This window comes from Chelonoidis abingdonii, chromosome 1 (assembly GCF_003597395.2).
Source record: "Chelonoidis abingdonii isolate Lonesome George chromosome 1, CheloAbing_2.0, whole genome shotgun sequence".
Lineage (NCBI taxonomy): Eukaryota > Metazoa > Chordata > Testudines > Testudinidae > Chelonoidis > Chelonoidis abingdonii.
The window spans coordinates 56,171,188-56,198,613 of NC_133769.1; the positions used below are offsets into that span (position 1 = coordinate 56,171,188).

General features: G+C 37.0%; 1 protein-coding gene across 2 annotated transcripts in view; it reads left to right on the plus strand.

The window, feature by feature from the left end:
• Positions 1 to 26,903, plus strand: part of PNPLA8 (patatin like domain 8, phospholipase A2) — a 70,882-nt gene extending 43,979 nt beyond the window's left edge. For both annotated transcript variants that reach the window (XM_032793450.2, XM_032793460.2), the window contains 2 exons: positions 23,971 to 24,166; positions 25,652 to 26,903. In XM_032793450.2, the coding sequence (XP_032649341.1) occupies positions 23,971 to 24,166; positions 25,652 to 25,926 (471 nt within the window). In that variant the 3' untranslated portion in view covers positions 25,927 to 26,903. The remainder of the gene's footprint in view (positions 1 to 23,970; positions 24,167 to 25,651) is intronic.
• Positions 26,904 to 27,426: the final 523 nt, after the last annotated feature.

Sequence of the window (27,426 nt, forward strand, 5' to 3'; positions counted from 1 at the left end):
GTAAGTAGACAGAGATGCATACATTCTTTAATAGTTCTCTTCAGTCTTTCTGTGTCGTTTCCTTCCTCCAGTGCTCTCTTTACTGCCAGTCCTGCAGGTCTTCTGATTTTCAAGGGTCTTTTTTATAGCATACAGTTACCTGATACAGGTAGAATGCATTTAAAACTTTTTTGTTGTAGACAGATATTTTTCTGGCTGTCAGAAAGAGTCATCAGTGGCAATTGAACCTGAGATCGTCAGCGCCAAAAGCACAGGGTTCTACTGCATGAGCTAAAGGAGAAGTTCCATTATGTTTTAACTTTAGTACCCTTGATCACTGCATGAGGGTCAGCTGCTAGAAGAGAACACAGCACATTTTAGCCAACAAGTTATGCAGCACTGTCCTCTGAAATTCCTAGTGAGTCATATTTGTGTCTGTTCTTAGGGCCTGATCCTGAAAACTTCTGTGCATAGGCCCATCAGCTAATTTTCCTCACAGGGAGAGATCACTAAGGAATTTGGCTGTGGAGTAGTCTTCCGAAGAAAGTGGTGGAAGACTCTCTTGGCATATTTTAAAACTAAATTGGATGAAACACAAGACTTCAGTGGAGCTATGTCCAGAAGTAAAGATGTGCCTGGTAACTGTTCGCAGGCTTGGTCTCTTAAAATTGTAAGCTCCTCAGAACACTGACTGCTTTTTTTTTTGTAATTTGTGCCATTTGCAGCACCAAGCACATAATTAGCACTTACATAACATAACATAGTAGGAATATTCTGGACGTCTAATTCAGAGAGTCAGCACTATTGAAGGAATTGGTCTTAACTCTTGAGAGTAGCCATGTGGTACCCTGTAATGTCTTGTTTTGTTTGAAATAAAATAGGAATTGAGGGTATCAAATTATGTCAATAGAGTTTCTGAAATGCTGACTTTATGTTTTAAAAAACTATTTGGATTAGTGTATCTATTGTATGGAGTATGTTTTTTTTTTTTTTTTTTTTTAAGGTATATTCAGAGGAAAGACTTGTTAGGTGACTCAGCACATCTTCCTACAAGAGAGGGATTATTCCTTACTGTGCACTTAGTGTTTTTTCCAGTCTTTTAATTTTAAATGTGTCAGGTAACATGTCTTTGTTCATATGTTTCTAGCATTAAATGTGTCTAGTAGTTGGGAAAACAATGTATTAAATCCTAATAAATTATGGAATGTTTAAAAATAGTGACTTTACAATTTTAGTAGTATTTGAGTATGAACATTTATAAGCCACTTCAGTCAGATCCTGAGAATCCTTCCATTTTCTTAATATGTTCTTTTTCCTATGTCTGTTTTGAGGCTGTTTCTTTTGGGGGGGGTCATATATGTGACTATAACCAGGTACACACTTTTCACCAGTGCTGACTGAGGTTATTGTTTTGTAACAGTTTTATTTTTAAAAGAAAAATGAACACATATCACATTTATTCCCAAGCTGAGCGCTGCTTGAGACCTATCAGTATGTGCATCTCCCATCTGGCCAAGAAGGACTGGAAAGGGGGCTGCCTTTGCTTTTGGAGGCCTTCCAAGCTGCTCCATAACTGCTTGTTGGGTCACTGTTAAGCTATGTGAAGCACTTTTCTTCCTCTTCTCACCTTTCCTCCCCCTCTTTCCTTGGGCTGAGAGCACTGTTCACATTAAAGTCTATTTCTATATGAAAAATGGTTAAAAAAGTAGAATTATTTTTCCCTCAATAGAATATTTTGATTGTCATTCTTACAATATGATGGGACACAATGGGACACCGTAGCCACTTTACACCACCCAGGCAGTGTAAAGGGGCCTTAAAGATGATGTTATACTCACTTTAAGGCCACTTTAAACTGCCAGAGCATGTAAAGGGCCTTGCTGTAACCAAGAATCATGTCCATTGTCTACAGTTTTCAAAAGCTGCTGATGCCAAACTCAGTACCCTATTCATTCTATTTTTCCACTCCTATCTCTATTTTTTCCATTCCGGTACTTCGTGTGGAAAGTCCTCCTAATTCACAAAGTATCACGGGTAGCCGTGTTATTCTGGATCTGTAAAAGCAGCAAAGAGTTCTGTGGCACCTGCATGCATCCAACAAAGTGGGTATTCACCCACAAAAGCTCATGCTCCAAAACGTCTGTTAGTCTATAGGTGCCACAGAACTCTGCTGCTTTTACTAATTCACAAAGTCACCACTCTTTTCTCAGTCAGATCTTTCAAAAAACCTCACTTGATTTATTTTAATTATTAGAAGACAAGAGATGTGGGATACTCTAAATTATTCCACCTCTGGGTTTCCCATTCTTTCAGTCTAAGCTTTTAGGGGCAGGAACAGTTCTTATTTTTGTATATTGTACAAGGCCGAGCATGTTTCCAGTACTAAACAAACTGTTTCCTCTAATGGAAAGAAGATGGTAAACTAATAGAATGGAACTTGGAAGACATTATGTCAGAGATCATCAATCAGTTCATGCAAGTTCTTTTAAAACTCACAAAGCTGCTGTTTCCTATGCATTCCTTTCTTCAAGTTAGTGTAAAGTAATTCTGGTATACAATCAGCTCAGTGCTTGTTTAGTTTGAAACTTCTCCAGCTCAGGCAGGGAGAACTTGATGGTTTATTTCCTCTCTGCTTTCCTAAGGTCAGCTCTCAACATAGCCACTTGCCTACTTACGTTTTGAGAGTTAAAAATTATGGATGACAAATGGCATTGGAGAGCAAGCACTGAGGGAGCTCTATCTCTAGATGGGCAGAAGACTCTCCTGTGGAGTTCTAAAGGATGCAGTCAGAGGGAACCAGCCTTCACATTGCACTCTTCTTGCAAATCTTACTTTGCCAGTGTGTGCAAGTATATTACACAAGTGAACTGGTACATGACTTGCCACGGTTGCCTGGACTCTGGTGGAATTTGGGGAAAATCCTAACGTGCATGCCTTTACTGTGGTGTTGATATCATGGTGATATCTACCTTAGAAATCCCTCAGTTGTACAATATCTGGAACACTCAGTACTCATATTTTCATTACCTACATCCATCAGTCTCATTAACCAAAATACTGCAGAAAAAGATTTTTTCCTTTTGATTTTTAATATGGAGAGGAATCATTCCATTTTATCACCTGGTATTACTTTTTTTATATTACATCTGTTCATTTATCAATTTTATGGGGAAAATTGTGCGTATATTTTAAGAGCTTTGAATACTGTGTGCTCTTAAAGACTCAGCTGGAAATGAAATGCATACTAAATTTAATTTTATTTTCTTACAGAAATTATATAGAATGCTTACATCAAATAAATGATATAGATATATGATTGCAAAGGGTCTCAGAACCAGGAGGCATTACTTCAATTGGAAGTAATGGCCTGCATCAAAGTCTTTAATATTTGTAGTGTTATCTCAGAACGATGACACTTTTCTTTTAAAAACGATTTTTTCAAATGGCTTGGAAAATGCCCTCTCACCCTCAGAATAGCTTATCATCGTGTTGTCTTTTTTCAATAATACTAATTCTCTGTTCACGTGAATAATATATGGAGACATGGTTACAATTTTTACAGTTTTTAAAAAAAATTCTGTAGAGGTCACTGGAGACCCAGTTAAGGTGTCAAAATGGTTGTTAAAATGTCAGTGAACATTATATAATAACTGAAACATTATCATGTATGGCTTTTGGCCTTTCAGTTTTTGATAAGGGATTACTTAGGGAAAAAATGTTACATTAGTTTGTCGGTTGGTTGCATCCTTCAATTGTGCTTGCCAAAAAAGACCGGATTATAGGGTATCAAGATGAATCTAAAAAATATTTATTCTGACATTCCAAATTTTTTTGTAGATTTTTATAGGTAGTTGGCCTTTCTGTTTCCCCCACTAATGTTGTCTGATACTTGTTGAAACTGAAGTCCTAACTGAAACTGTATGAAGTAGTTGGATGACTGAAGCAAGACCAGGATTGAGATGCACTGGCGGAGCATCGTAGAGAATGTTGAACAATGCATTCCTGAACTGTGTCTGAATCTAACCATGGCTATCGGTCTCTCATTAAATTCCCCCCCACACACACATACTCTATTTCCAGCAAAACATGTACAACATGGCTCGTTGAACTGGTTGTGGTCAAATTTTGGAAGGGCTCAGAAATTTATTATGCTCGTTATTTCTTAAATTTAACTCTTTCAGTACTTATGTTGACAGAGTATGGGATTGCTATGTCACAAGCATCAGATGCCTAAATATTTGTTGGATGGAGATCAGCTGCTATAAAGTTTATATAGTTGATATTGCCAAAAAACAACTAGCAGTGTTTATATTCGCTCAATTGTACAGTACTATCCTGTTAGCCCTAGCAAGTAGGAAGAACAGTGCAGCTGTTGGTAGATGAGAGGAGGAGGATTAATGCTTTTTGTGGCTCAAAAGAGGAACACATTAAACATTCAAAGGGATTTTATCCTTCTAGCATTCTTCAGCAGTAACCATGAAAGTCTAGGGATACCAAGTCATGATGTCAAGATATGGAAGTTATACTGTTACCTATATATAAAAAGAAATCTGATATTAAACTCTAGATATAAAACACCCATGATGTGTTATCATCTCCCAGTCTTCTTGCTACCATTGAATGTATTTTTTCCCCTTCACTTTCCCCTGAAGGGAAAGCAGTTTATCTCTTCCTTTTTTCTTCAGTATAAAAAACATTCACTGTTTGGGATACTCAGTGTTGTCACTTGAGTAAGCAGCACGGTATGTTAAGCAAATTGTCAGTTAAATAATAGAGCAGGCTAAGATTTAACCAAAATTATTATGCACATTTCACTTGTTTGATTTCACATGAAAAATTAAACTTGTACCATAGGAATAATTAAAAAATAAAGATTTAAAACAGAAATACATCTTCTTTCTTAAGACAAAATATACTTGTTAACACTAAGAGCTTCCCTTCACTAGCAAATTTCTTCAGACTTCCCATCATTGCTCTAATATATTACAATTCCGCTTGTGGGAGCACTAGTGTAGGCAAGCCACTAATAATTTAACCACTATGTCATCTAGACCTGTTCTGGGCCAGGTTAGATAATATGGTAGTTAAATTGCTGTCATCTAGTCTACATTAGTACTACAATAGTGGAATTTCATCTGTGAAAGTGAAATAATGGGAAATGTGAAGAGGAAGGCCAGTGAAGATGCAACCTAAAAAATATTGGAAATATCTTTTGTAATATAGAAAAATATTTGTGAATGTTAACGTAATATACTGAAGTGCCTAGAACTTCAAGTGGGCTCTTGATAAAATAATAAAATAACACAATATCATTCCCAGTTATTTTCCAGACTTTTTTCTCCTAGTAACTAAAGGCAACAAACCTGCAGAGGTTCTCAACATTTGCACCAAATAAAGAGGCCCTCAGAAGTGACTTGCTCAGTGAATCCCTACCCCAACTGGTTCTAAACTTTCAGCTTTCAAAATTAAACTCCAGACTGCCTCCCATCTTCTAAGGAGACGACTTAGAATGGAGGTCATCTCAGAGTTTGAGGCTTCAGCCCTGATTTCCTAACCCCCTTCTCCCCCCCCCCCACACCCCGCTGGGCTAAAGCCCATAGTCTTACCACCCCATTGCAGGGCAGAAGCCCCTAGTCCTACCACCCTGTTGCAGGGCAGAAGCCCTGACCTCTCCCCTGCCCAGTCTTGTAGGCGGAGAATTGGGGGGGGAGTACATGGGGGACTCTGAGAGCCACACTTCAACAGTAAAAGAGCCATATGTGGCTCACAAGGCACAGTTTGGCCGTGCCTGGAATATACTGTGGTGATGGATGTGCAATAAAGGGTTAGATAGGATGCAGCATAACAGGTATGTCATCTCACAATTTTATAAAATTAAACCAAATTAATTTTGAAACTAAGAACTCCAAATATTTATTTTTATCTCTTGTCTCTGTGCAGTTGTTGTCACATGCACTTTCCTCTAGTCCTACTGGAAATTTTCTTTACTGTTTAGGAGAGGAGGAATTTACCTTCATGTGCCAAGTATATGGAGGTGTGTAAATTTCTCTTAGGGCTTCTGGGGAGGTTTGAGGGTGTAGGGTGTTTGGGCAAAGTGGAGAGGAGGTATGTCTTGCTGCTTTGTTATTGGTGGTTTGTTAGTTTTTACTTATTGTGCAGTTGGATGATATCTTTTTGTAGGTGTGAATTTAATTATTGGGGCATTTATAGCTGGTTTATGGTAACTTTTTTTTAGTATTGTTAGATTAAAATATTTTGTTTAGATTTGTGAATTTGTAGAACTTTATTGATGCAGCTCACCCAGCTAATTATTCAATACAATGCAAATCTACACAAAGCAGAAGAGGGTGCTATAATGAAGTTCTAAATCTGAGTCCATTCAGTTGCATCATAAAGGGTTTGTATGATATCCATGCCATTGCAGAATGGGAGAGTAAAGAGTCATATTCCTTTTCCACCAGGACTTCCACAAAATATCAGCCTTTGGTACTGGGTCAGTTAGGGAGCCATCTAACCAGTCTAGACAACTGTAGAGTTCCACTTTTAAATGCTACATACTATGAGAATGCTAAAAGAATCAAGTGTATCAGAGACAGTCTCTCCAGCACTATCAAACCAGCTGGAGATGAAAGGTGAAAAACAATTCCCCTTTCCAAACAGAATTTAAGCCAGTGTTTCTAACAGAGGTGCTGGAAGCACAGAAGGAAGCATATGATGTGGACTTGTTGTTTTCATTGCTAGTAAAAGCCAGAGGAGAATACTTAGAGCCACTGTTGACAGCTGTTCCCTCAAGGAAGGTTTATTTCCATCATCTCTATAACATGCATCAATCTGTCTCATGGTCAAGAGACAATCATTTAATTCCACGAAGCATGTCAACTACTCTTCAGTCACTAATCTTTCTCCCTCCTGTGGTAAATTAATTTAGGTTGGTGGCGAGCAAACTTTAGCAGCTCATCACTGCCACCAACATTCTAGACACCTTCCAGTCTGTTTCAGGTCTTCATTTAGCAAGGACAGCCCTAGTTGCACTGTCAAGTGATCTCAGTACTATGGACAGAGACTATTGGTGAATGAGAGAGTTCTAGTAGGGTTCTGTGGGGATTGGTACTAATCCCAACATTTTTCAACATTTTTATCAATTATCTGGAAGTAAATATAATATTGCTGCTGATAAAATTTTCAGATGACATAAAGATTGGCAAAGTAGTAAATAATGATAAGGACAGATAGGACAGCCATATAGAGTTATCTGGATCTCTTGGTCAGCTGGGCCAATTCAAACAAAATGTGTTTTGATACCACCAAAAGCAAAGCTATACATCTAGAAAGGAGGAGTGCAGACCCTACCTATAGAATGGGGTGTTGGATTCTGGAAAGCACTGACGCTGAAAAGGATCTTCCCTGTGTATACAGGATTTATTAGACTGATACTGGATACTGTGACCAGTTCTGGTATCGACATTTTTAAAAGTATGTTGAAAAATCCCAAAAGAGAGACAAAATTTATTCAAGGGCTGGAAAAATGCCTTAATGCGAGACTTACAGAATTCAGTCAGTTTACTTTATCAAAAAGAAGATTGAGAGGTGACTTTATCACAGTGTATAAATATCTTTATGTGGAGAAAATACTGGGTACTAAATTGGGTGTTGGGTTTTAAATCTAGCAGAGAAAAGCTTACCAAGAACCAATAACTGAAAGCTGAAGCCAGACAAATTAAAATTGAGCACAGATTTTTAACAGAGAGGGTGATTAACCACTGAAACAAATTTCCAAAGGAAGTGGTTGATTTGCCATGTCTTGAAGTTTTTAAATCAAGACTGCATTCCTTTCTGAAATATCTGTTCAATTTATAGGGCTCTAAACAAATGAAAAGTAGATGGAAATTTTATGTCCTGTGATATATAGGAGATTGCACCAGGTGGTCTAGTATTCCTTTCTCTTCTTCAACTCCATAAATGTAAGGTCAAGCATTTTTATAAGAATTGAACCCTTACAACATCCCGATGAAGCAGGCAAGTTGTATGTTGTATATCACAGTACAGTAGAACTCCCCAATTCTGCACACACTGATTTTGTGGACAGCCAGTTACATGAACTATTTTTATCCAACAGGAAAAAAACCCTGTATCCCTCATCCATGTTCACATATATGTTCTTGGGTAGTGAGCAGAGGTCAGCCACACTCTGTGTGGGTATATTTACCTTCCCAAGCTCAAGTGAAGGCACCTTGGTATCAGATGACTCCTGCTTTGAAAAGGTAGTGTGTGAGCATCATTGTGTTCTTGAGTGTTCTCTTTCATGATGCCCAAGAAACAATATACCAGGGTAGCAACCTATGGCACGTGTGCCGAAGGCGTCACGTGAGCTGATTTTCAGTGGCACTCTCACTGCCCTGGTCCTAGCCACCAATCCGGGGCCTCTGCATTTTAATTTAATTTTAAATGAAGCTTCTTAAACATTTTTTAAAAACCTTATTTACTTTATATACAACAATAGTTTAGTTATATATTATACACTTATAGAGAGTGACCTTCTAAAAACGTTAAAATGTATTACTGGAACGCGGAACCTTAAATTAGAGTGAATAAATGAAGACTCAGCACACCACTTCTGAAAGGTTGCCGACCCGTGCACTATACATTTTGTTACCCTTTTTTATGTGAATTATCACTGAATGACTCATAAGTTAACTTATGCACAGTACTGACTAATTTTGAGATGTGAAATTTTATAAACTTTTCATTTTAATGAACTCAATCTCCAATTAGTTCATAAAATAGGAGTTGTATTGTATATTGTTTGGTGATATGTGCTCCTGGTTCATTAAACAGTGTTCAGACTTCAACTTATGATATATAGATATAGATAGATATAGATATATACTGTGTTTTATATGAAACATCTAACAGTATATTTTATGACCAATCATTGTTCTTAAATATGCTAGTCAATGTTTAGCAAATGTGCATCAGTAAGATATCTGAGTATTTTCCCAGTATCTCCTATGCAGCCACTAATTCAGCAGTAACTACCAACCAGCTGACCATTTCTTGCTGATTGAGTGGCTGAGAGGAGTTGATAGCTCAAGATAATCAGCCCATTAACCCCAGCACATCATTAATCCCAAAGAAATACTCTGAACAAACATTGCTATTTAAAACAAAACAAAAAAAAAGTTTTTCAAATGTTTAACTTCTAATAGCAATAGCATTCATATGCCTAGTTAAGAATTTGTAGAGTAACATTTGTGTGTGACATCCATAGATGTTTGTTCATTAGTGTGTTACATTATCAGCCAATATTCATGAGAAAATGGTTTTCAAGACAGGATTTATTATATGGGACAGTATATCATTTTAGTAAAATAACCAATTTTTAGCCGAATAGAATTATTTACATTTTTAATGTCACTATTACAATTATCCTAAGTATGAGTGTGTACATGTATTTTACTTCACAAGTATGTTTGAGTGAGTTGGAAAGGACTTTCAAACTTTAGTTATATAGAGTTAATTCATATTCATAAGACCTCTTATTTATATTTTTGAGTGCAATATTGATTAATCATACTTTCCTTAAATACACAGTATATATGTGAAATTTCAAAAGTTTCAGAAATTCTGTTACTGCTATACTGTGAAACTTAGTCAGTTTGTTACTGTCTGCAGAGTTTTCTTCTCAATCGAAGGCAAAATTAAGAGGAGACATTATCTCATCCAGCATAAAGTAATCCTGTCTTTGTTCATAATGCAGCTTGTGTGCCATTTACATCCATTTTGTATGATGTTTAAAAGTCAGACTAGATAGCAAAGGAGGCTTTTTATAACAGAATTATTTTTCCAACAAGATAAATACATGCAAAGAATTTTTTTTAAAATAGTTCCTTTAGCCAGTTCTGGTGGCTCTAATGTGTTCCATTAAGCAACCAGATTACAGCAATCACTTCTCAAAGCTCTGTTTAGCATTTTTTTCTGGTATTAAACTTTTTAAAATAATAAATTGACCAAAAATCATAGTTTGGTTAATAATATGATGGGTCTTTTACTTATCAATTTACATGGCTACATTTGAGAGCAATTTGGAGGAGGATCTTTGTCTTTCTGGATGGTAAAATTTATTCTTAAAATGATGGATGCATTGGGTCTGTGGAAGGAGAGTATTTGTTATCCATCATCAATTAATTCCCCATTTTAGAATACAACAACACAGAGCATACATTATAAATGAATCTTGTGACCTGAGGGCATCTCTATTATGTAGCAAAAGTGTGTATTCTTTTCAAATAAACTGTGAATGAAATTCTTTATTTATATGATAAGGATTACCTTTAGGCCACTAGATCAAATTGCTATAAAACACACATTTTATTAAGATTAAAAACTACTTTTCCCCCTTCCCCTCTCCAAATGTAACTTTTAAAATGGAACAGTCCTAATATTAAAATGAAAATATAAGTAGTTAGTTCCAGAGCCTTATGAAAATTTGTATATGGAGTTTCTGGTTTTAAGATGAAAATATCACCACCCCTGGCCACCCACCACCATCAAAGCAAAAGTGAGGCAATTCTAGCCCTCCATTATTTAGTGTGTGTAATTTCCATTTTCCCTACTTTTGAAAATAGCTTATGAAGGGGACTGACAGTCCCTAAGGATTTCATGTGCCCGTTGGGGAGCTCATATTCGGTAGCACTTCCAAAGTGGTTAAGCTTTGCTATTTTTTTTATTAAACAAAACATTTTTAAAACTGATTTTTATTCTTCACCTAAAATTATACACCACAAATTAGAAGTTCTTCACACACCTTCAGAATGAATAGGTAAGAATAATCAGCCTGATGACAATTAGATTGTTAAATGCACTTACATCAGAAGTACTGTATGTTCCTATTGGGTATAATTCAGGGATTAGTTTATGGTACTATTGGATTTGGTTTATTAGACTCCTTTTTATATGTAAAAGAAAAATCTTGAATTCGAGCGTATCTTTGAAAAAAATAGGATTTAGCAGACCAGTAATAATTTCCTGAACAAATGTAAGGGCTAGATTGACACAGATTTAAGCTCCTAACTGGCTTTGTAGGTAACTACATTCAATATTTAGGCACCACTGACATTCACAAAACTACACCCAGCTGCTGCCTAACCTTGTAGGCAGTTAAATTTCCCCTAGTGGGCATATCAAAAATGCCTAAATCCCAATACCACTGAGATATTCAGCACACTAGGTCACACCTCAGCCCTAGCAGCATTCTCAAACTGGACATTTTCTCTCTCTGTGTCACCTGCAGGACCCAATCCATTAAGCATGCAAAAACTATGCCTAATCTGCACAGACGATAGCCGAGGGAGGGGAGTGTGTCCTAACCACCAGGCTATTGGGAGTTCAGGGGTTGGGTCTCTCTCTCAATCTCTTCTGTTGGAGCTGTTCCAATTTGTAAAAATAATATTTCTTGGAATAGGGACATGAATCTGCCTCTCCCTCCTGCGAGGTGAATGCCATAACCACTACACTGTAGAGTCAGTCTCTCATTTTCTCTGCATCTCTGCCCAAACCAGAAATATTGCACATAGTAAAAGATGCTGCATAAATTTTGTTTCTAGGCTTGGTCCTGTCTTCTGGTCTGAGGATGTCCACTGCCACTTATGCAAGCACATTAACTGAATGTACAATATACTTGGCAGTGCACTCTCACTTATTGGACACTAGGATAGAGTTTTTAATCTATTTAATTTTTTTAGAAAGTAGCCCATTTTAACAATGTAGAAGCTTTTCATATGCCTCAACCCAAGAACAAGCCTTAACTTTAATCTCTGTTAATTATGTTGATTTTAGGTTTAGACTTGAAAAATACTTTTGAGAAGTCCTTTCAAAATCTTGCCTTTGGCTGCAATAGTCTTGTATTAGTTCTGTCTCCACTTTTTCACAAATATAATGAAGGTAAACAACAGAGCAAGTCTGTAAAAATGAACTAGAAATGCAAAGCATGTCTGCACAAGCGGTGAAGTGAAATGGTTACTATGGAGCCAACAGACTCAGCTCCCAAATATCAGACTTGGCTTTACCAAGTCATATATAATGGTAAAATATTTTTTTCACAGAGCTTAACAGCCATATAGTGAACCTGTGCAGATACAGGGTGCCATAGAAAATTTCGAGGCACAATCTGAATTTGACAAATTTAAGAAATATAATGACTGGCTATGAACATACAAACAAACAGCTGGCTACCAACAGTTAAGTATGACCCAATTAAACTGTAATTAAGTTTCTCTTGTTTAGTATAATATATAATATTGTAATGTATTTTTATTTGATCCTTACTGATTATTTATATACTGTAAGACCAAGATTATTCAAGTGCAGTTTGTGACCTTCAAGGGAAGAGAAGACCTCCCGTGAGGTCAACAGTACTTGCTCTGTGCCCCTGAGTTTCTAGTGGGGGGCATAAGATTGCTGTGAGTGGGGGAAGGGGGGAAGGATAGGAGGGGGAGCAAGGAGATTTAAGAGGGGGTTAGCAGGGAGAGCAGCCATCTCCACCCTGGAAAGCGGCATCCCAGCAATTCCTATTGCCATTCCTATGGCAGTTCCTTGGCAGCTGGTGCCCTGTGGTGGCTGACATCCTGTTCAGTGATGCCCCACTGCCTGGGTGGCCTGTCCTCCACCCCAACAGCTGGCACATGTACTTCTGTCAATCTCCTGGGCTAGGTGCCTCTGCAGGGACTAGTGGTGGCTAGAAGGCAGTGAGCGGAGAGCTGTTCCTAGTGACCAGCCCAATCCTTGTGCGCTGTGATGGCTGCTCCAGTCTTTCCTCTGCGAGCTATTGTGGCGGTGGAAAACACTGGGGGGCAAGGGGACATCCATCAGCTGCCACCCTGCAGTATTTCTATTATGGGGATGCTAGCCTTCTTCCCACCCCATTCCTGTTCCACTGCTTCTGGTTTCTAGCATGTGTGAGATTTCCCTATGACTTTAGAAGTTTGTGTCTGCCTCCTTTATAATACATATCCATCCTTGCCACAGTTGACTTACATATCCTAATTTTAATTCTTTACCTTTGAAACCAGTAGTCAGCTGGTTAGTGAGTTGTGTTTTGTTTGTTTTTGGGAGGGTATTTTTTTTTTATTTTGGTTTTGTTTGGTTTTTAACTTAATCCAAAGGATACGCCCGCAAAAAATACCTATCCTTACTGCTGCAAATTAGTATCTTGCAGGCTGGTCACAAGAAATCATTTCCTAGGCTACTTTGCATTACAAGAAAATCTGTTGGGGTTTTTTGTTGTTTTAGCTCTGCAAGAGTCTGAGGCCCCTCAAATCTGCACCAGTAAAACTGAAGAGAGGAATGTCCCACAACTATTAGTTAATCTGTTTTGTAACAGAGAAACACCAAAGGGCAGGGATGGCTGGTATGTTTGGTTAAGTGAAGAGGGGGACTTACAGCTGTTGTGAGTGTAAACAAAGGGAAGAGATGTCAAAATATAGGGCAAGGAAAGACAACATAAGAACCAAAGAGAATAAAGGAAATGAGCCACTTGTCAGCTCTGGCCACTTGCCCAGTAGTCTGAATGAACCCTGGATATTTGCACGTACTTTATATGGACACTTGTTAACCGAATAGTCATTTGAAGAGTGGCAGTAAATTGTAGTCACCCTTTTAATCATGGATTCCAACGTACCAATCTCTATGGGTAACGACCATTTCATTTATATTATGACATATGTGATTTAGGCTGACGTTAAAGTTCGGCTTCTGAAAATAAAATTTTTTAAACATGTTCACTTTAAATCTAAACTAACTGATTATATAGCTTCCATGATGTACACAGTATTCTGTATCAAAAATGAGGCTTTATACTGGAATGTGTTCTGTACCTTCTGAAAGGAGCTGATCCTCTCCTCACTTCCTGGATTTTACAGGAGTTGAGAAGACTCAAGCCCACGCACAAGGTGCTCATGAGCTTGGAGAATTGCACCTTAAATTGGGTAATTTTGTTTGGGATATAATCTAATCTTGATGAAAACATTTTCAGTCTGGTAAAGCAAGAACAGGTTTGTTTGGGTTGTTTGTTGATCTTTCCTTAGGATAAGCTGAAAGTTGAGGGTGGCTTTGAGACAGTAGAATGCATGTATGCACAGTGGTTCCATGAAATGTATGTGTTATAAGTGTAAATCACTATTTTGAAAACATACAGAGAGGAATGAATATTTGATCTTGAAAGTAGAGATGTCAGAATGCATGTTAAAGGCTGCTGTACATGCTGCTTCTGATGCATTCTATACTTCTTGTTGATGCTTTGCATTCGCTAATGGTTAGACCCGGGAGCATTCAAAAGTTCATCATGCTTTATGTGCAACTGATTATACGTGTAGATGAAAAACAGGCTAGTTCTCCAAAACCTCATCATTATCAGTCTGTAGGTTAGAAAATCCAACTTGTCACCATAGCTGCTAGGCTCTTGTACACTATAGTTCCCACGTTCTTTTCAGTGATGGCCACTCCACTGTATAATTTATTGCACTTAACAAGGTGTTTCATTGCCTCATTCTGTAAATTGATTTCACACAATCATGAACTTGTATTGGTCCATCTCTTCAAGAAAGAGTCAATAGCTTGGGTAAGTCTTTTCACATACCAGTATACTACCCTTGGCCTGTCATTGTTGTTCTTTGCTGTGGAAGCATGCTGGGAACAGTGATAACAACTACACCTCCAATATTCAAATAGATGAAATGCGTCAGAAAGGTGATTGATAAAGAGTTCAAAAAGGCAGAGACAGTGGAAACTGGGTCTTTAATTCAAACTGACAAACTTGACATAATTTCTTTTTAAAATAAAGGCAGGAAGTCAAGAGCAAACTGTCAGATTTTGGCCCACAAATATAATCCTTGCACCCAGGGATTGGTCAGGTTTACCCTATTTATTCGTCAACTCCTCATCAATGTAGAACTTTGGCATTTTTACCTGACATTGTTTTAGTACTTCTGCATTTTCTTTAATTTTAGTATATCGTATATTCCATAGCACTGAAAGGTATTAGCCAAACTGAATTGATTAAGCTACATTTTGGTTTGTGTCTATTATACTAATGCCTGACTTTTAGAAGCTTAGAATCCTTACAACTATGGAAAAAAGCACTTAAAATAGTAACAAATACTGAACATGCTCAGCAAATGGAAGAAAGAAACGAAATGAATATTAGCACAAACCCAAATCAAATTGACAATAAAAATAGATACTCTCAAACTCCAACCAAAGATTAGTATGTTGTAAAGAAGATTGTGATAATCTCACTGTGTTTTGTGAATACAGTTGAATAAGGAATTATTTTTGCAGTGTTGTGTAGAGTCTCAGACAAACATGAAAAGCTCGTCATGATCCCATGAAGTGATCCACTTTATGCAATATTTAGGTCAGTCATTCAGGACTTACGTATTGACTATTTAAAGATGTTTTGTTTCAATGAAAACATTTTAGTTTCCAATCTTCACTAAAGTGAGGAAACAAGTATTTAGAATCTGAAAGATCATTTTATTTGATTTAAGTGTTTATTATAAAATGACATTTGAAAATCCTTCATTGTAATTGCATTGTCTGTAGCTAGTACTCTGTATACAATGTATATAGATGGCTGAAGATAATTGCAGATCATTATTTAAGTGCTTCATAACACTGATTCACAATCTAAGATTTCATTTATTTTTTTTTAAGTATATAACCCTAATGGTTACAAAGAAAAGTCTCACAATGTGAACCAAATGTAAATTGATATGGTAATGTCTTCCTGAGTCTGCAGAAATCCTGAAAAAATAGCTATGGTCAACATTTACTCTTTCACCAATGTTCATTTTAACAGAAACAGCATTCTATTACGTTTTTCTTTGTTTAAATTAGTAGCAGATTGGGAATAGGATGAAGACATGTAACTAGTTCAAGGGCGAGGAGAATGAATCCAAACTTTCTCCCCTACCCCCCATTTGTTTCCTCTGCCCTGGCCGAAAAGGGGGAGGGAAAGAGGAGATACATTGCTCTCCCCACTACCAACATCCATACTTGCTCCAAGATCTCCAAAACTTCCCATGACTCACCCTCAACTGTCTGTATTCAGCAATTAACTTCCAATCCTCCCCTCCCCCAACTTCTATAACTCATTTATTAATTGTTGGTACAAAAATTCACAGAATCTAAAATTGGGTCAACATAAAATAATTGAATTTATATTAAAATAAACAGCTAGTAGGAATAAGTCTCGTGCCACATAGGATGTGCGACCTTGTGGATAGTCATGATTACCTTGCCGATTACTTTGATGAGACACAAATAAATTAAAAGATTGTTTATAGAACTTCCCTGTCAGGTTTTTTCCTCTTCAAGTATTGTAACTCTTATTATTTTTAATAGACAATAATTTAGGCTGTTTTAAATGTTAGCCTGTTATATAATCACTAGTATTTAAAAAGTATGCATTTTCAGATAAGGTGGCATTACATCCTATTTTGATATCCGCACCTGTTTCACGCCCTACCTTTCTTCACTATAGGTGGGATTTCAAAATTTATGTTGAAATCCCAGCCCCACTGAAGTAAAGGTAAAACTCCTATTGACTTCAATATTGTCAAGATTTCATCTTTAATATCTCAACCATATAAGAGGTAATTTGGGATCTTTCTGTGTGCTCTAATTTTAACTATTCTTTTGGGAAGAGAATCATGACTGAGCTAAATTTTGGAGAGAATCTTGTTTTGTAAAACTCCCTTTCTCTTCCTTTAGAGCTGCTGGGACTCATATTTGGGCAGCACTTCTCTTGAACCTCAGTCCATATCCCACTCATGCCTTCAACTTTAAAAATCTGAATTGGAAGCAGTGCACAATTTCTAACTTTGTTTGTATGCAGCTGAAATTGGCTTCCCCTTTTTATAGAATACCAATTTAATCTTTACTCTGTGTGTTCTCAATGCCAGGAGCTTTGTAATATAAGTTTTTACGGGGGAAAAAGTGGGTCACACACACACACACTTTTAAAACTCTTTGCACAGGCCTCTTATCCCTGTACGATACTTCAGGTGCATGCTGTGCTGGGAACATTCCAGTGGTTGTGTACACTGCACACTCCTTTGGCCTTGGTCATGGCAACACACCCAGACTTAGTAATATCCCAACATGAAGTGCACTTTAGCATTATTGCTTTAATGGATTTGCCTACTTTACTTTATAATTCCATTCAATTTTTGGCGACAAGTCACATATTCTTCTCTACAGCACATGGGGGCAGGGGGCTGTGTGTGAAAATCAGAACTGTAATGAAATTTAAATGAAATTCACTAGAATGAGTAGATGTGATTCAGTTAACATACTCTGTTCTAAAATTAAGAAAATAAGCAGGGAAAATACAAATATTGAAGTTTTAGATTAAAGTCCGTGAAGAAGCCAGTTATACATAGGACAACACTATACTTTAGTTTGGGGTTGAGATTTTTTTGTATAGAACACAGATTAACAATAAATGAGGATAGGGTGTACCAAAACGAGACTGTTCACTTCAGCTGTGTTTTTTTGAGCAAAATGTGCAAACCAGTCCAGCAACAGTTCAAAGAGCTTTTGTAGATCCAAATGAAAGCTTAATTAAAAAAAAAAAAAAAAAAAAAAAAAAAGAACTCATCAAGCCAATAATCCTGTTTTACAGCACTTATTATCTATTGCAGCTGTAGTTACAAAAAAAAAAAAAAATGTTTCTGGTGAACGTGAATCCACTTAAATTATTTATTATTCCAAACTACATAGAGTATGAATGCATCTTTGTTATTCTTGTGATTGATGGCCAGTGTTTAAGAACTGATACTTTTTTTTTATATTATACTGTAACTATAATCTATATTAACTTATTTAAATGTTTTTGGACATGATTGTGTTTGGATTTAAACTACAGTAATAAAACCTATCCCAGGCCTGGACATTTCTGTCATCAGTTAAAAGTGCAGTCCTTATCCACTAAAATCAACTCAAACAAAACACTGCTAAACCTCATACAGACAACCGCTAATGATGCACTAATAAAATCCCCTCAGATTCCAAAAGAAGCTCCATTTCCTTAGTCTGCCCAGTGCTAACTCAGAACAATGGGCTTTCACTATACCCAGAAGGAAGACGCAGATTTGGGCTGTTCTGAACAAGGGGGAAGTGAAATCCAAATGTGAAGGGCTTTAGGAAAGCACTTGAGCACATTCCTGAGTTAAGGAAAAAGGTCCCATAGCTTATCACAGCACACATTGGTGAAAGATTGTAGGATCATAGCAGGGTAATGGTGACACACACACATTATTGTACTGCATCTCTGCAATAAGAAAGAGTTGTAAGCTCCTCTTCTGGTATCTATTTTCACTGTATTCATCAGGTGACTGAGGCTTTGTCTACACTAGCACTTTTGTTCAGTAAAACTTTTGTTGGTCAGGGATGTGAAAAAACACACACTTGACTGACACAAGCACTGGTGTGGAGATGCTTTCCTGTTGACATAGCTATATCGCCACTCATAGGGGTGGTTTTATTATTCCAGCGGGAGAGCTCTCTCCTGCTGGCATAGAGCGCTACACAGGATACCTTACAGCAGAGCAGCTGCAGTGGTACAGCTGTACCCTGTAAGGTCTGTAGTGTAGACAAGGCTGTGGTATGTGGTCTTGCCCCCATTAAGGCAATTAATTTTTAGTGGCAGCAGAAATCAGGCCTAACAGGTCACAATTCAACTGAACCGAACCCTAATCCGAGTTATCACTATCGATTTTAGCGCTACTCCGCTCGTTTGGGAGGAGTTCCGAAATCGATTTAAGGAGGCGGTAAAATCGATATTAATGACGACGTCATGTGAACGGATACAGCGTTAAATCGGTATATCAGCCATTAAACCGATTTAAAGTCGCAGTGTAGACCTGGCCTGAGTCTTAGCAGTGATATAAATCCAACATTCATATCAGAGTAAAAGGTGTTATTCCAAGATGAGTGTCTATCACGGTTATAACATATCTCTAACTTCAAGGGTGAAATAAATGTACAATAACTGATATGTATTTGCAATAAGAAAAGAACTGTTTGGTTAAAAAAAAAAAAAGTATCAAAATTAGTGGCAAATTGATCTGTTTTCTCCAGAGATAACTCACTTTTACATAGCTGGTGAAAATATTATTTGGAACTTTTAAATATATCATTAAATGCAGAAATATTAAAAACCATACCCCCACCCAAAAGAAACCTAAAGGTGAAAATTTAAAATGTACATTTCCAAGGAATTCAAATTCAACTGCTGCTTGTTGAACTTGATTATGTTTTCTGTTTTGACTGGGCTACTTCAGACTTTCACAGTATTTTTATTTTTGTGGTGTCCTTTTCAGCATTTTGAATTTTATATCAAATTCTTTTGGTTGGTTTGAAAGATGAAATATATGTTTGAGTATATGTCAAGGTTATTGTAAGGGCTAATTTCTTAGTAAAGGGTAATGTGACATCAGCTCCAGTAAAGAAGTTTTTCAAGTGCATAAGTGTTTAGTAACTCACTAGTCTTGGTAAAAAGCAACAGAGTCCTGTGGCACCTTATAGACTAACAGACGTATTTGAGCGTAAGCTTTCATGGGCTGCAATACGTCTGTTAGTCTATAATGTGGCACAGGACAATTTGTTGCTTTTTTACAGATCAAGACTAACAAAGCTACCCCCCAATACTAGTTTTGGTAAGCTTTTAAAGGTCATTTTACAGGTAGTAGAGCACATTTTGATTCCAGAAAATATTTAGTTCCCTTTTTAAAAAATATTGAAACATTTGAAATTGCATGTGAAATAGTTTTGTAGAACTACTTTCTGCAAAAAATCTGATTTGATTGTATGAAATTGTAGCAAGTCTCTTATTTGACCACTATCTGGAAAGGGCCTTGCATTTTTGGATTGTTTCTTAAATGTTTTTTACATAAAATTTAATTACATTATTGAAATATACATATTAACACACACAATCCTGTTAAGAAAAACACCACTGTGGTTGCAGCAAAATGTGCATTGGTTATTAGCACTTGAAGAACAACCCTTTGGGGCTCCTTGTCTGCCTGTAGAGGACTAGAATGGCTTCAGACATTTTCTGCAGTACATTTATTTTATTATAGTATTTTTACAGACAGGACTTTGGTAGGCCCCAGGTGAGTTAATCTTCCTTGAATGCATAAAATATAATTGTCATAAGACACCAGCCATCATATTTTTCTCTATTTATAATAAATTCTAGATCTCTGCAGTCTATAAATGCATCTAGTAATTACAGTGCCATAATACATATTTATAGCCTTGTAACTACAGTCTGTTAGTACACCTTGTAGTTCTAGTGCCATTATATGTTTTTATAGCCTTGTAATTCGTTTATCCAACTTTGATTTTGCATAATTTGATTTTTCTATTATTTAAATAAAAAGGAAAATGTCCCTTTCGCTTCTGCAGTTCTCCATACAGCTCCCCTTATCCCTTTGTTCTCCTTCAAACTTCCTCCTTTTCTCTCACACTTCTTCCAAAGCTGCACAGCTTTTAACTTGCATCTTTTCTTTAACAAACAAAACTTGGAAGACATATCATGATCCCTATTTAAAATGCAATGGTTAAGGGTTAGAGACTTGAACAGAATAATATTGAAATCCAAAACAGTCCAAATCTGCTTTCCTTCCTTGGTCCTGCTTTGAGCAGAGGGTTGGACTAGATGACCTTCTGAGGTCCCTACCAACCCTAATCTTCTATGATACATTCTATGGTAATATGCGGTAGATCTTTATTACATCCTTTGGTGTTCATTGTAATAATGATCATAGTGAATTGTTCCGATTTTACTTTAACTATAATAAGTAACTGTTGCTATTTAACATTATTTGATGTCCACTTATTAGAAAGTGGTGTGGGTCCTGAAATAGGAAAGCATCCCAACTCAGGACAGGCACTTAAGCACATGCTTAAATGCTATTAGACTCAATGGGGTATAAGTACAGGCTTAAAATAATAATGTAATTTTCGAACAGGGTTATGTTAACACAAAATAGAAGCCTTTTAGTTCATGCCTGCAGTGACCACAGTACTTAAACAACTTAATTTGTGTGTTACCAAATATCGTACATTTCACAATATAGCCAATATAATTGTGCAATTACACAACATTACAACTTGTCAAAGCTGCAAGATCAAACAGTATTACACAGAGATAAAATCATAGGACGAGAGTACCAATTTAAAAAACTCACATGGTACGCTTACATCTTGAATACTGCATGCAGATGTGGTCGCTCCATCTCAAAAAGATATATTGGAATTGGAAAAGGTTCAGAAAAGGGAAACATAAATTAAGGGTATCAAACAGCTTCCATATAAGGAGAGATTAATAAGACCGGGACTTTTCAGCTTGGAAAAGAGATGACTAAGGGGGGATATGATAGAGGTCAATAAAATTATGACTGATGTGGAGAAAGTGAATAAGAAAGTGTTATTTATTCCTTCTCAAAGCACAAGAACTAGGGGGTCACCAAATAAAATTAATATGCAGCAGGTTTAAACAAACAGGAAGTATTTCTTCACACAACACAGTCAACCTGTGGAACTCTTTGCCAGAGGATGTTGTGAAGGCGAAGACTATAACAGGCTTCAAAACAGAACTAGGTAAATTCATGGAGGATAGGTCCATCAATGGGTATTAGCCAGGATGGGCAGGGATGGTTTCCCTAAACTCTGTTTGCCAGAAGTTGGGAATGGGCGACATGGAATGGATCACTTGATGATTAGCTGTTCTGTTCATTCCCTCTGCAGTACCTGGCATTAGCCACTGTTGGAAGACAGAATACTGGGCTTGATGGACCTTTGGTCTGACCCATTATGGCTGCTCTTATGTAAATTGGCAAAAAAGGGAATGAGAGAGGTTGTCCCTTAGAAAATACAATCTTAATTTCTCAATTACTGGAGGACAATCTTCACTCATTGCTATATTTGCTTTCCACAACCAAATCTCTGTATAATTTTTCATGTGTGATATACCTGAATATTTGGATACTAATATCTAAACTACCTCTTAGATTTATTAATCTAAATTCGGGTTATTGCTGATTATGTACTATATGTATTGTATGACTTTTAAACGAACCTTTGTACTTTTGAATGATCTAGGCATCACATCCAGATGTACAGACACTCTTTTCTTAACCTGTGTATTATATAATTTTAACAGTGGCATTAATAGAATTCCCCTGTGGTGGATGCAACACTTCTTGAGTTAGGAACTTGTCGTCCATAATTTTTAGAAATCCCAAGGATGATTTATTATAGGCAGCATGAGATCTCCATGGTGATCCAGTTTTTTTTCCCCCTACATGTTAAAGACGTGTGCTTAAGGAACCCATCATCCTTCTTCTCTAGTGTGATTTTGGTGGTCTGTAGCAGCCCCTAATTGGTAACACCTCATCTTGTATATTATATATTAGGGGAATGATCCATAAGCATTCAGGAAAATTTTGTTTCCAAGTTGTCAGTGACTCAAACAGGTAATGCCATTTTTGACATAGAGTGCCTCTCGCTCTCCCTGGTTTCTGCTCTCTCTAATTCCTTTGTTGACACTTCCTTTTCTTTCTTTGAATCTGGGATGGTGATGCTTCCTGAATCTGTCTGTCCAAGCACTCTTCAGCTTTGATGATGCTCTGCAGAGTCAGTATTTGTTCTTCCCAATCACAAATCTTGTCTTCCAGCACAGCCACCAGCTTGCACATCATACAGAGTGTCACAATTAAAAGCTAACTGCACCTCTGTTCCCTTCCTGGTTTCTCTGAATATAACCCTTTATGTGTCAGGCCTCGGGCCTTTACCTATCTTCGGATGGAATTCCACTATTCTCCCACGCTTAGACTGTGTCCTGGACTATGGTACCCTGTGTATAAATCATACTTACCCAGCAGGTCTGACTGGATTTAGCGCCTGCAGTTCTCCTATTAGAGTCTGTAAACAATAGTGTGTAGTATCTGTCATGATCAAATGACCTTATTAAAACCTAAGTATTTATTTTAACAGTAGGGAAAAAGCATTTAGAGAAAGGGATTTAGAAAGCATCTATAGACATCTGTCTTACTTTAAAGGCTTTCCATCCCCTTAAGGTAACTTAGCAGGCCCAATTTCTTCAGACACCACAGCAGGTGCCTATTTCTCATCCTGGTTTCCTCAAACAACTCCTCTCTCTCTCAATAGTCCTCAATTTTTAAATTGCTAGTCCTTTTGATCTTTTATGCTCCCCAATTATTTCCTGGAATTGTCTCTTAACAATCCTCAACTGTTTGCTGAGAAGTGGTTTAACATAAATAATTCTGTCATTTCCTGCTTGTTTTCATTACAGACTTGTATTAAGCTAAACCACTATATTCATACAGTAAACATCCCAATAATAGATCAATGTACAATATTTGTGAATTATTACACAATATCTCCAGTTTCTTTGCATAGAGGAAATCCCTTGTAGCTTCAGGCAGGAAAGCAAGTACAGCATAGCCCTTGCTGGTCACTATCTCCTCCTTGCCATAACATTATTGAACTTAGAACTGTACCTAGAGAGCCTCTTAGATTCCTTTCAAAACTGCCATGTACCCTTCCTGTATGCCTGTTTAGCAACTGACTTCTGTACTAAGCCTCACCGCTTGAATCCACCCCCTCAAAAAGAGGGAGAGATTAAGCACACAAAGACTTCAAACGCAGGGGGGAATGGCTGATCACAGATGCAAGGTTCCAGCCACATGGTCCTCACAGAGATACAAATCAGTCCTGTTTCACCTGGCCTATTCAGGTCCCAGAAGCCAAGCCACAGTGACCCTCATGGAGACCAAACCACAGACCAATCACAACACTCAACAAGTTCCCATTTGTTCTGTTCCATTAATTTGTCATGTTTCAGTTGTGCAGTGTTAAATTATAATGAAAATGCAAGCAGCTTAATATTATATTAATTTGCAGGATGGAGGTCTGCTTCTGAATAATCCCACTGCTTTGGCAGTCCATGAGTGCAAATGCCTTTGGCCAGAAGTTCCACTGCAGTGTGTAATATCGTTGGGCACTGGTCGATATGAAAGCGAGAGGAAGAACAGTATCACATACACAAGTTTGAAAACCAAACTTACCAATGTTATCAGCAGCGCAACTGACACAGAAGGTTAGTGTCTAATGATTTGTCGTCTTGTCTGTAATTGTTTTTAACTATTTATGGTTCTCAGGATGTCACTTGTTATCATTAGAAATACAGTACATCAGAAAACATATAATACCATGAAAATATATGCAATAAAGAAAATTTAAATGTGTCTTGTGCACTTTTAATCCAGGGAAAATTTCATAACCTTTTTTCAAATTGGGATTACATTGTTAATCTCTGCCTGCCATACACAGTTGGATTTCAGGTTTAATGTAGATGAAAAGTCAATTTAGACCAAAGCAGGAAAATGGAGATTTAAAGAATAATTTTTTTTAGTAATCTGTTTTCACCATATGTCGTAAATATTTCCAGTTTTCTTGCTATATTTTAAATTTATCATTTTTCTTTATTTCCTCTGATATTGGCTTTTTATTTTTAGTTATTATGGATGTACTGGGTAATTACAGAGCTTGTGAAATATGCATTTAAATTATCTGAGTCTGCACCTTGAGTATGCTATTACTAAGCTGTCTTTAATTGATGAATACATCACATCTGAACAGTGTAACCATAATGCTGATGAGGTGTTAGGAATACAAAACTACATCAAGAAAGGTTACAAACCTTGGAAATCAGAATAAGAACTTGGCTAAGAATTAGGGTAATCAAGCAGTGTTTATTTTGTTTGTTTTGTTTTAACTTGGCCTTCAGAAGAAGAGCAATCCTGGAATTCATTTCAGGAGTAAAGGAAATAGGGGACACTTTCTGTGTATATCGTTTCAGCTTTTCGAAGAGAAATATTAAAGCAGTTGATCCAGAACATTGATTTGTCTTCTGAAACTTGTGACACTTTTAAAAATGCCCTCTTCACTCTAAGGACCGAGTTCTGTCTGTTAATGAGTGTGCCTTTCTTTGATGTCAATGGGAGCCAGTCACACACATCTGAGAGCAAAAGCTCCCCCACGCATGTGAACACAGTAGAATTACATAGTTAGATGATCGTACCTTTCTCCATTCTATAAGCTGTAGAAATGTAGATGTCTGGAAGAATGTTTTATCCATATCAACACTTATTGGAAACCCAGGCACAGAGTGAACTGATACGTAGTGATTTAAAAAGTACCCGGACATCTTTATAGTTCTTCTGCTACTTAGTTCCATGTATGAGCAGAGCAACAATTGAGACAACTCAGTAAGGCAAGCCGGATTTACCATGCCTCTCATCAGTGTAAAATGGTGAAGTGGAGAGGTGGCTGAGTTGTTCGCCTTGCGTAGAAGTTGGGAAGGAAGAGAAGCTTATCTAAGCAATTTAGTGATATTAGAGCTACTATGGCTAAGAAACAGTGGAGAGGGAGGACAGATTGAAGGAGGTGATTGGTGGGGGTGAAGCTGCTGTGAAGTTAATTAGTCTGCAAAAGCAAGCAGAATTTGTAGGACTGCTTTTCTCTTGATTTGTCAGAAACGTTGTTTAGGATTTAACATTTTACTATCTTTGTTTTAAACCAGAAGTCCATACTATGCTGGATGGCCTGTTACCTCCAGACACATATTTCAGATTTAATCCTCTGATGAATGAAGACATACCTCTGGATGAAAATCGTAAGGAAAAACTCAGTCAGTTGCGGACAGATGGAATACGGTATATAGAACGAAATGAAGAAAAAATTAAAAAAGCTGCCAAAATCCTAACACAAGAAAAAACAGTTGTGCAGAAATTTAATGAGTGGATAAGGTTAAAAGCCTATATGTGTGAAGGACTTCCATTTTTTTCCAAACTGTGAATAGGTAATTAACAAAAACTCATATATACCGTTCCAGAAAATCCAGCCAATATTATAAGGGATCTGTGCATACATCAATACTGTATAATTCTGGATAGCTGTCAAAGTCCAGGGAATGCTGGAGAAAGCACTTCCCAGTCAAGCACTGGTATAGTGCTGCCTGCTTTGTACACATATCCTTGGAATAAGGTTTCATGGTGTTCCTTTTTTGAGCTTTAGAAACATTACTGTTGTACTAGTTAATTGTAGTAAAATACTGGTGGTTTTTTGTCTGTTCATGGAGGCCTATTTTAGATTCATTACACCTAGCTCACTTTGTACCACCTAAGATTGACAATTATGAAAAACAATGTGCTATACATTTTTGTAAATATATACCATAATCATGTTGACAGTAACACCTTGTTTACCTTACTGAATTTAAAATAAAAACAAAAATCAAACTGATTTCTAAATAAGTATATTGTAGGCTCTGCAATATATACTACAAGCTGTTTTACTGCCAGTGAAGGTAATATCCTTTCAGCTTATGAAAACCTAAAGCTTGGCCCATATAAATGCACTTTTCCATTTCAAAGATAATGTTAAAATAATTTGGTTTTAGTATGCACTTTTTTTGTGTGTAACAATTAACTTTGTCCAGTAAGATGTTTGCTGGTTATAAAAGGATGTAAAATACTCAAAATCAACCAGTATTTTTTCTGTAATTTTAAGATGTGCTGTGCATTAACTTTTACAGGTTCTACTCCAGAATAATTTATTCATTGTTTTGAAAATAACTCTCAAACCTCATCTCAGCAAATATTCTTGTCAAATAATAAAGGAAATAAACTTCTCATGCTGCAGTAGTGACTTTCTTAACATATGGAAATCTCAGAATTGGATAGCACCAAACTTTACAAACCAATGTACAAGAAAAGTATATAAAAATGATGCATGGAGTAAATAAGTTCAAATAAAATGTGTATTTGCTGTTACGCCTTGAAATCCATGTGTGCATTCCCCCAGTATTTGGTTGACACTAGTGTTGTGTGTTTATATGTAGCTTAAAAGGTTGCTTTTGGAAAAAATGTTTTGTTTTAATTTTTATTATACCCATCTTTGTGGCCCATTCCACTATCCTTATTTATGTGATTTCAGTGAGAATATGTTAAAGAAAATGACAAGTATAATTGGGCCCCTAGAAACGGTGTAGCTGTGTGAAGATTTGAGGAATCCGTCTATGTACAATTTATGAATTCCAGTTTGAGATTATAAACTCTGTGTGTCGTTATCTAACGACACACTTCATTTTGGAAGTGGAGGTAGCATGCCTTCTCTGTTGACTTTTTTTCCTCCATGTTGTACTGAAATTCCAAGGGGTAGTATCGCAGGGGTAACAATAGAGGATCGTTAAACTTTGATGGTCCTCTGTTCTCATAGATGCACCTTGGCACAGAGAGTTAGTTTCTGCCCAAAAGAACCAGTCTGCTCAGACAAAGCAGGGGGTCACCTGACAAA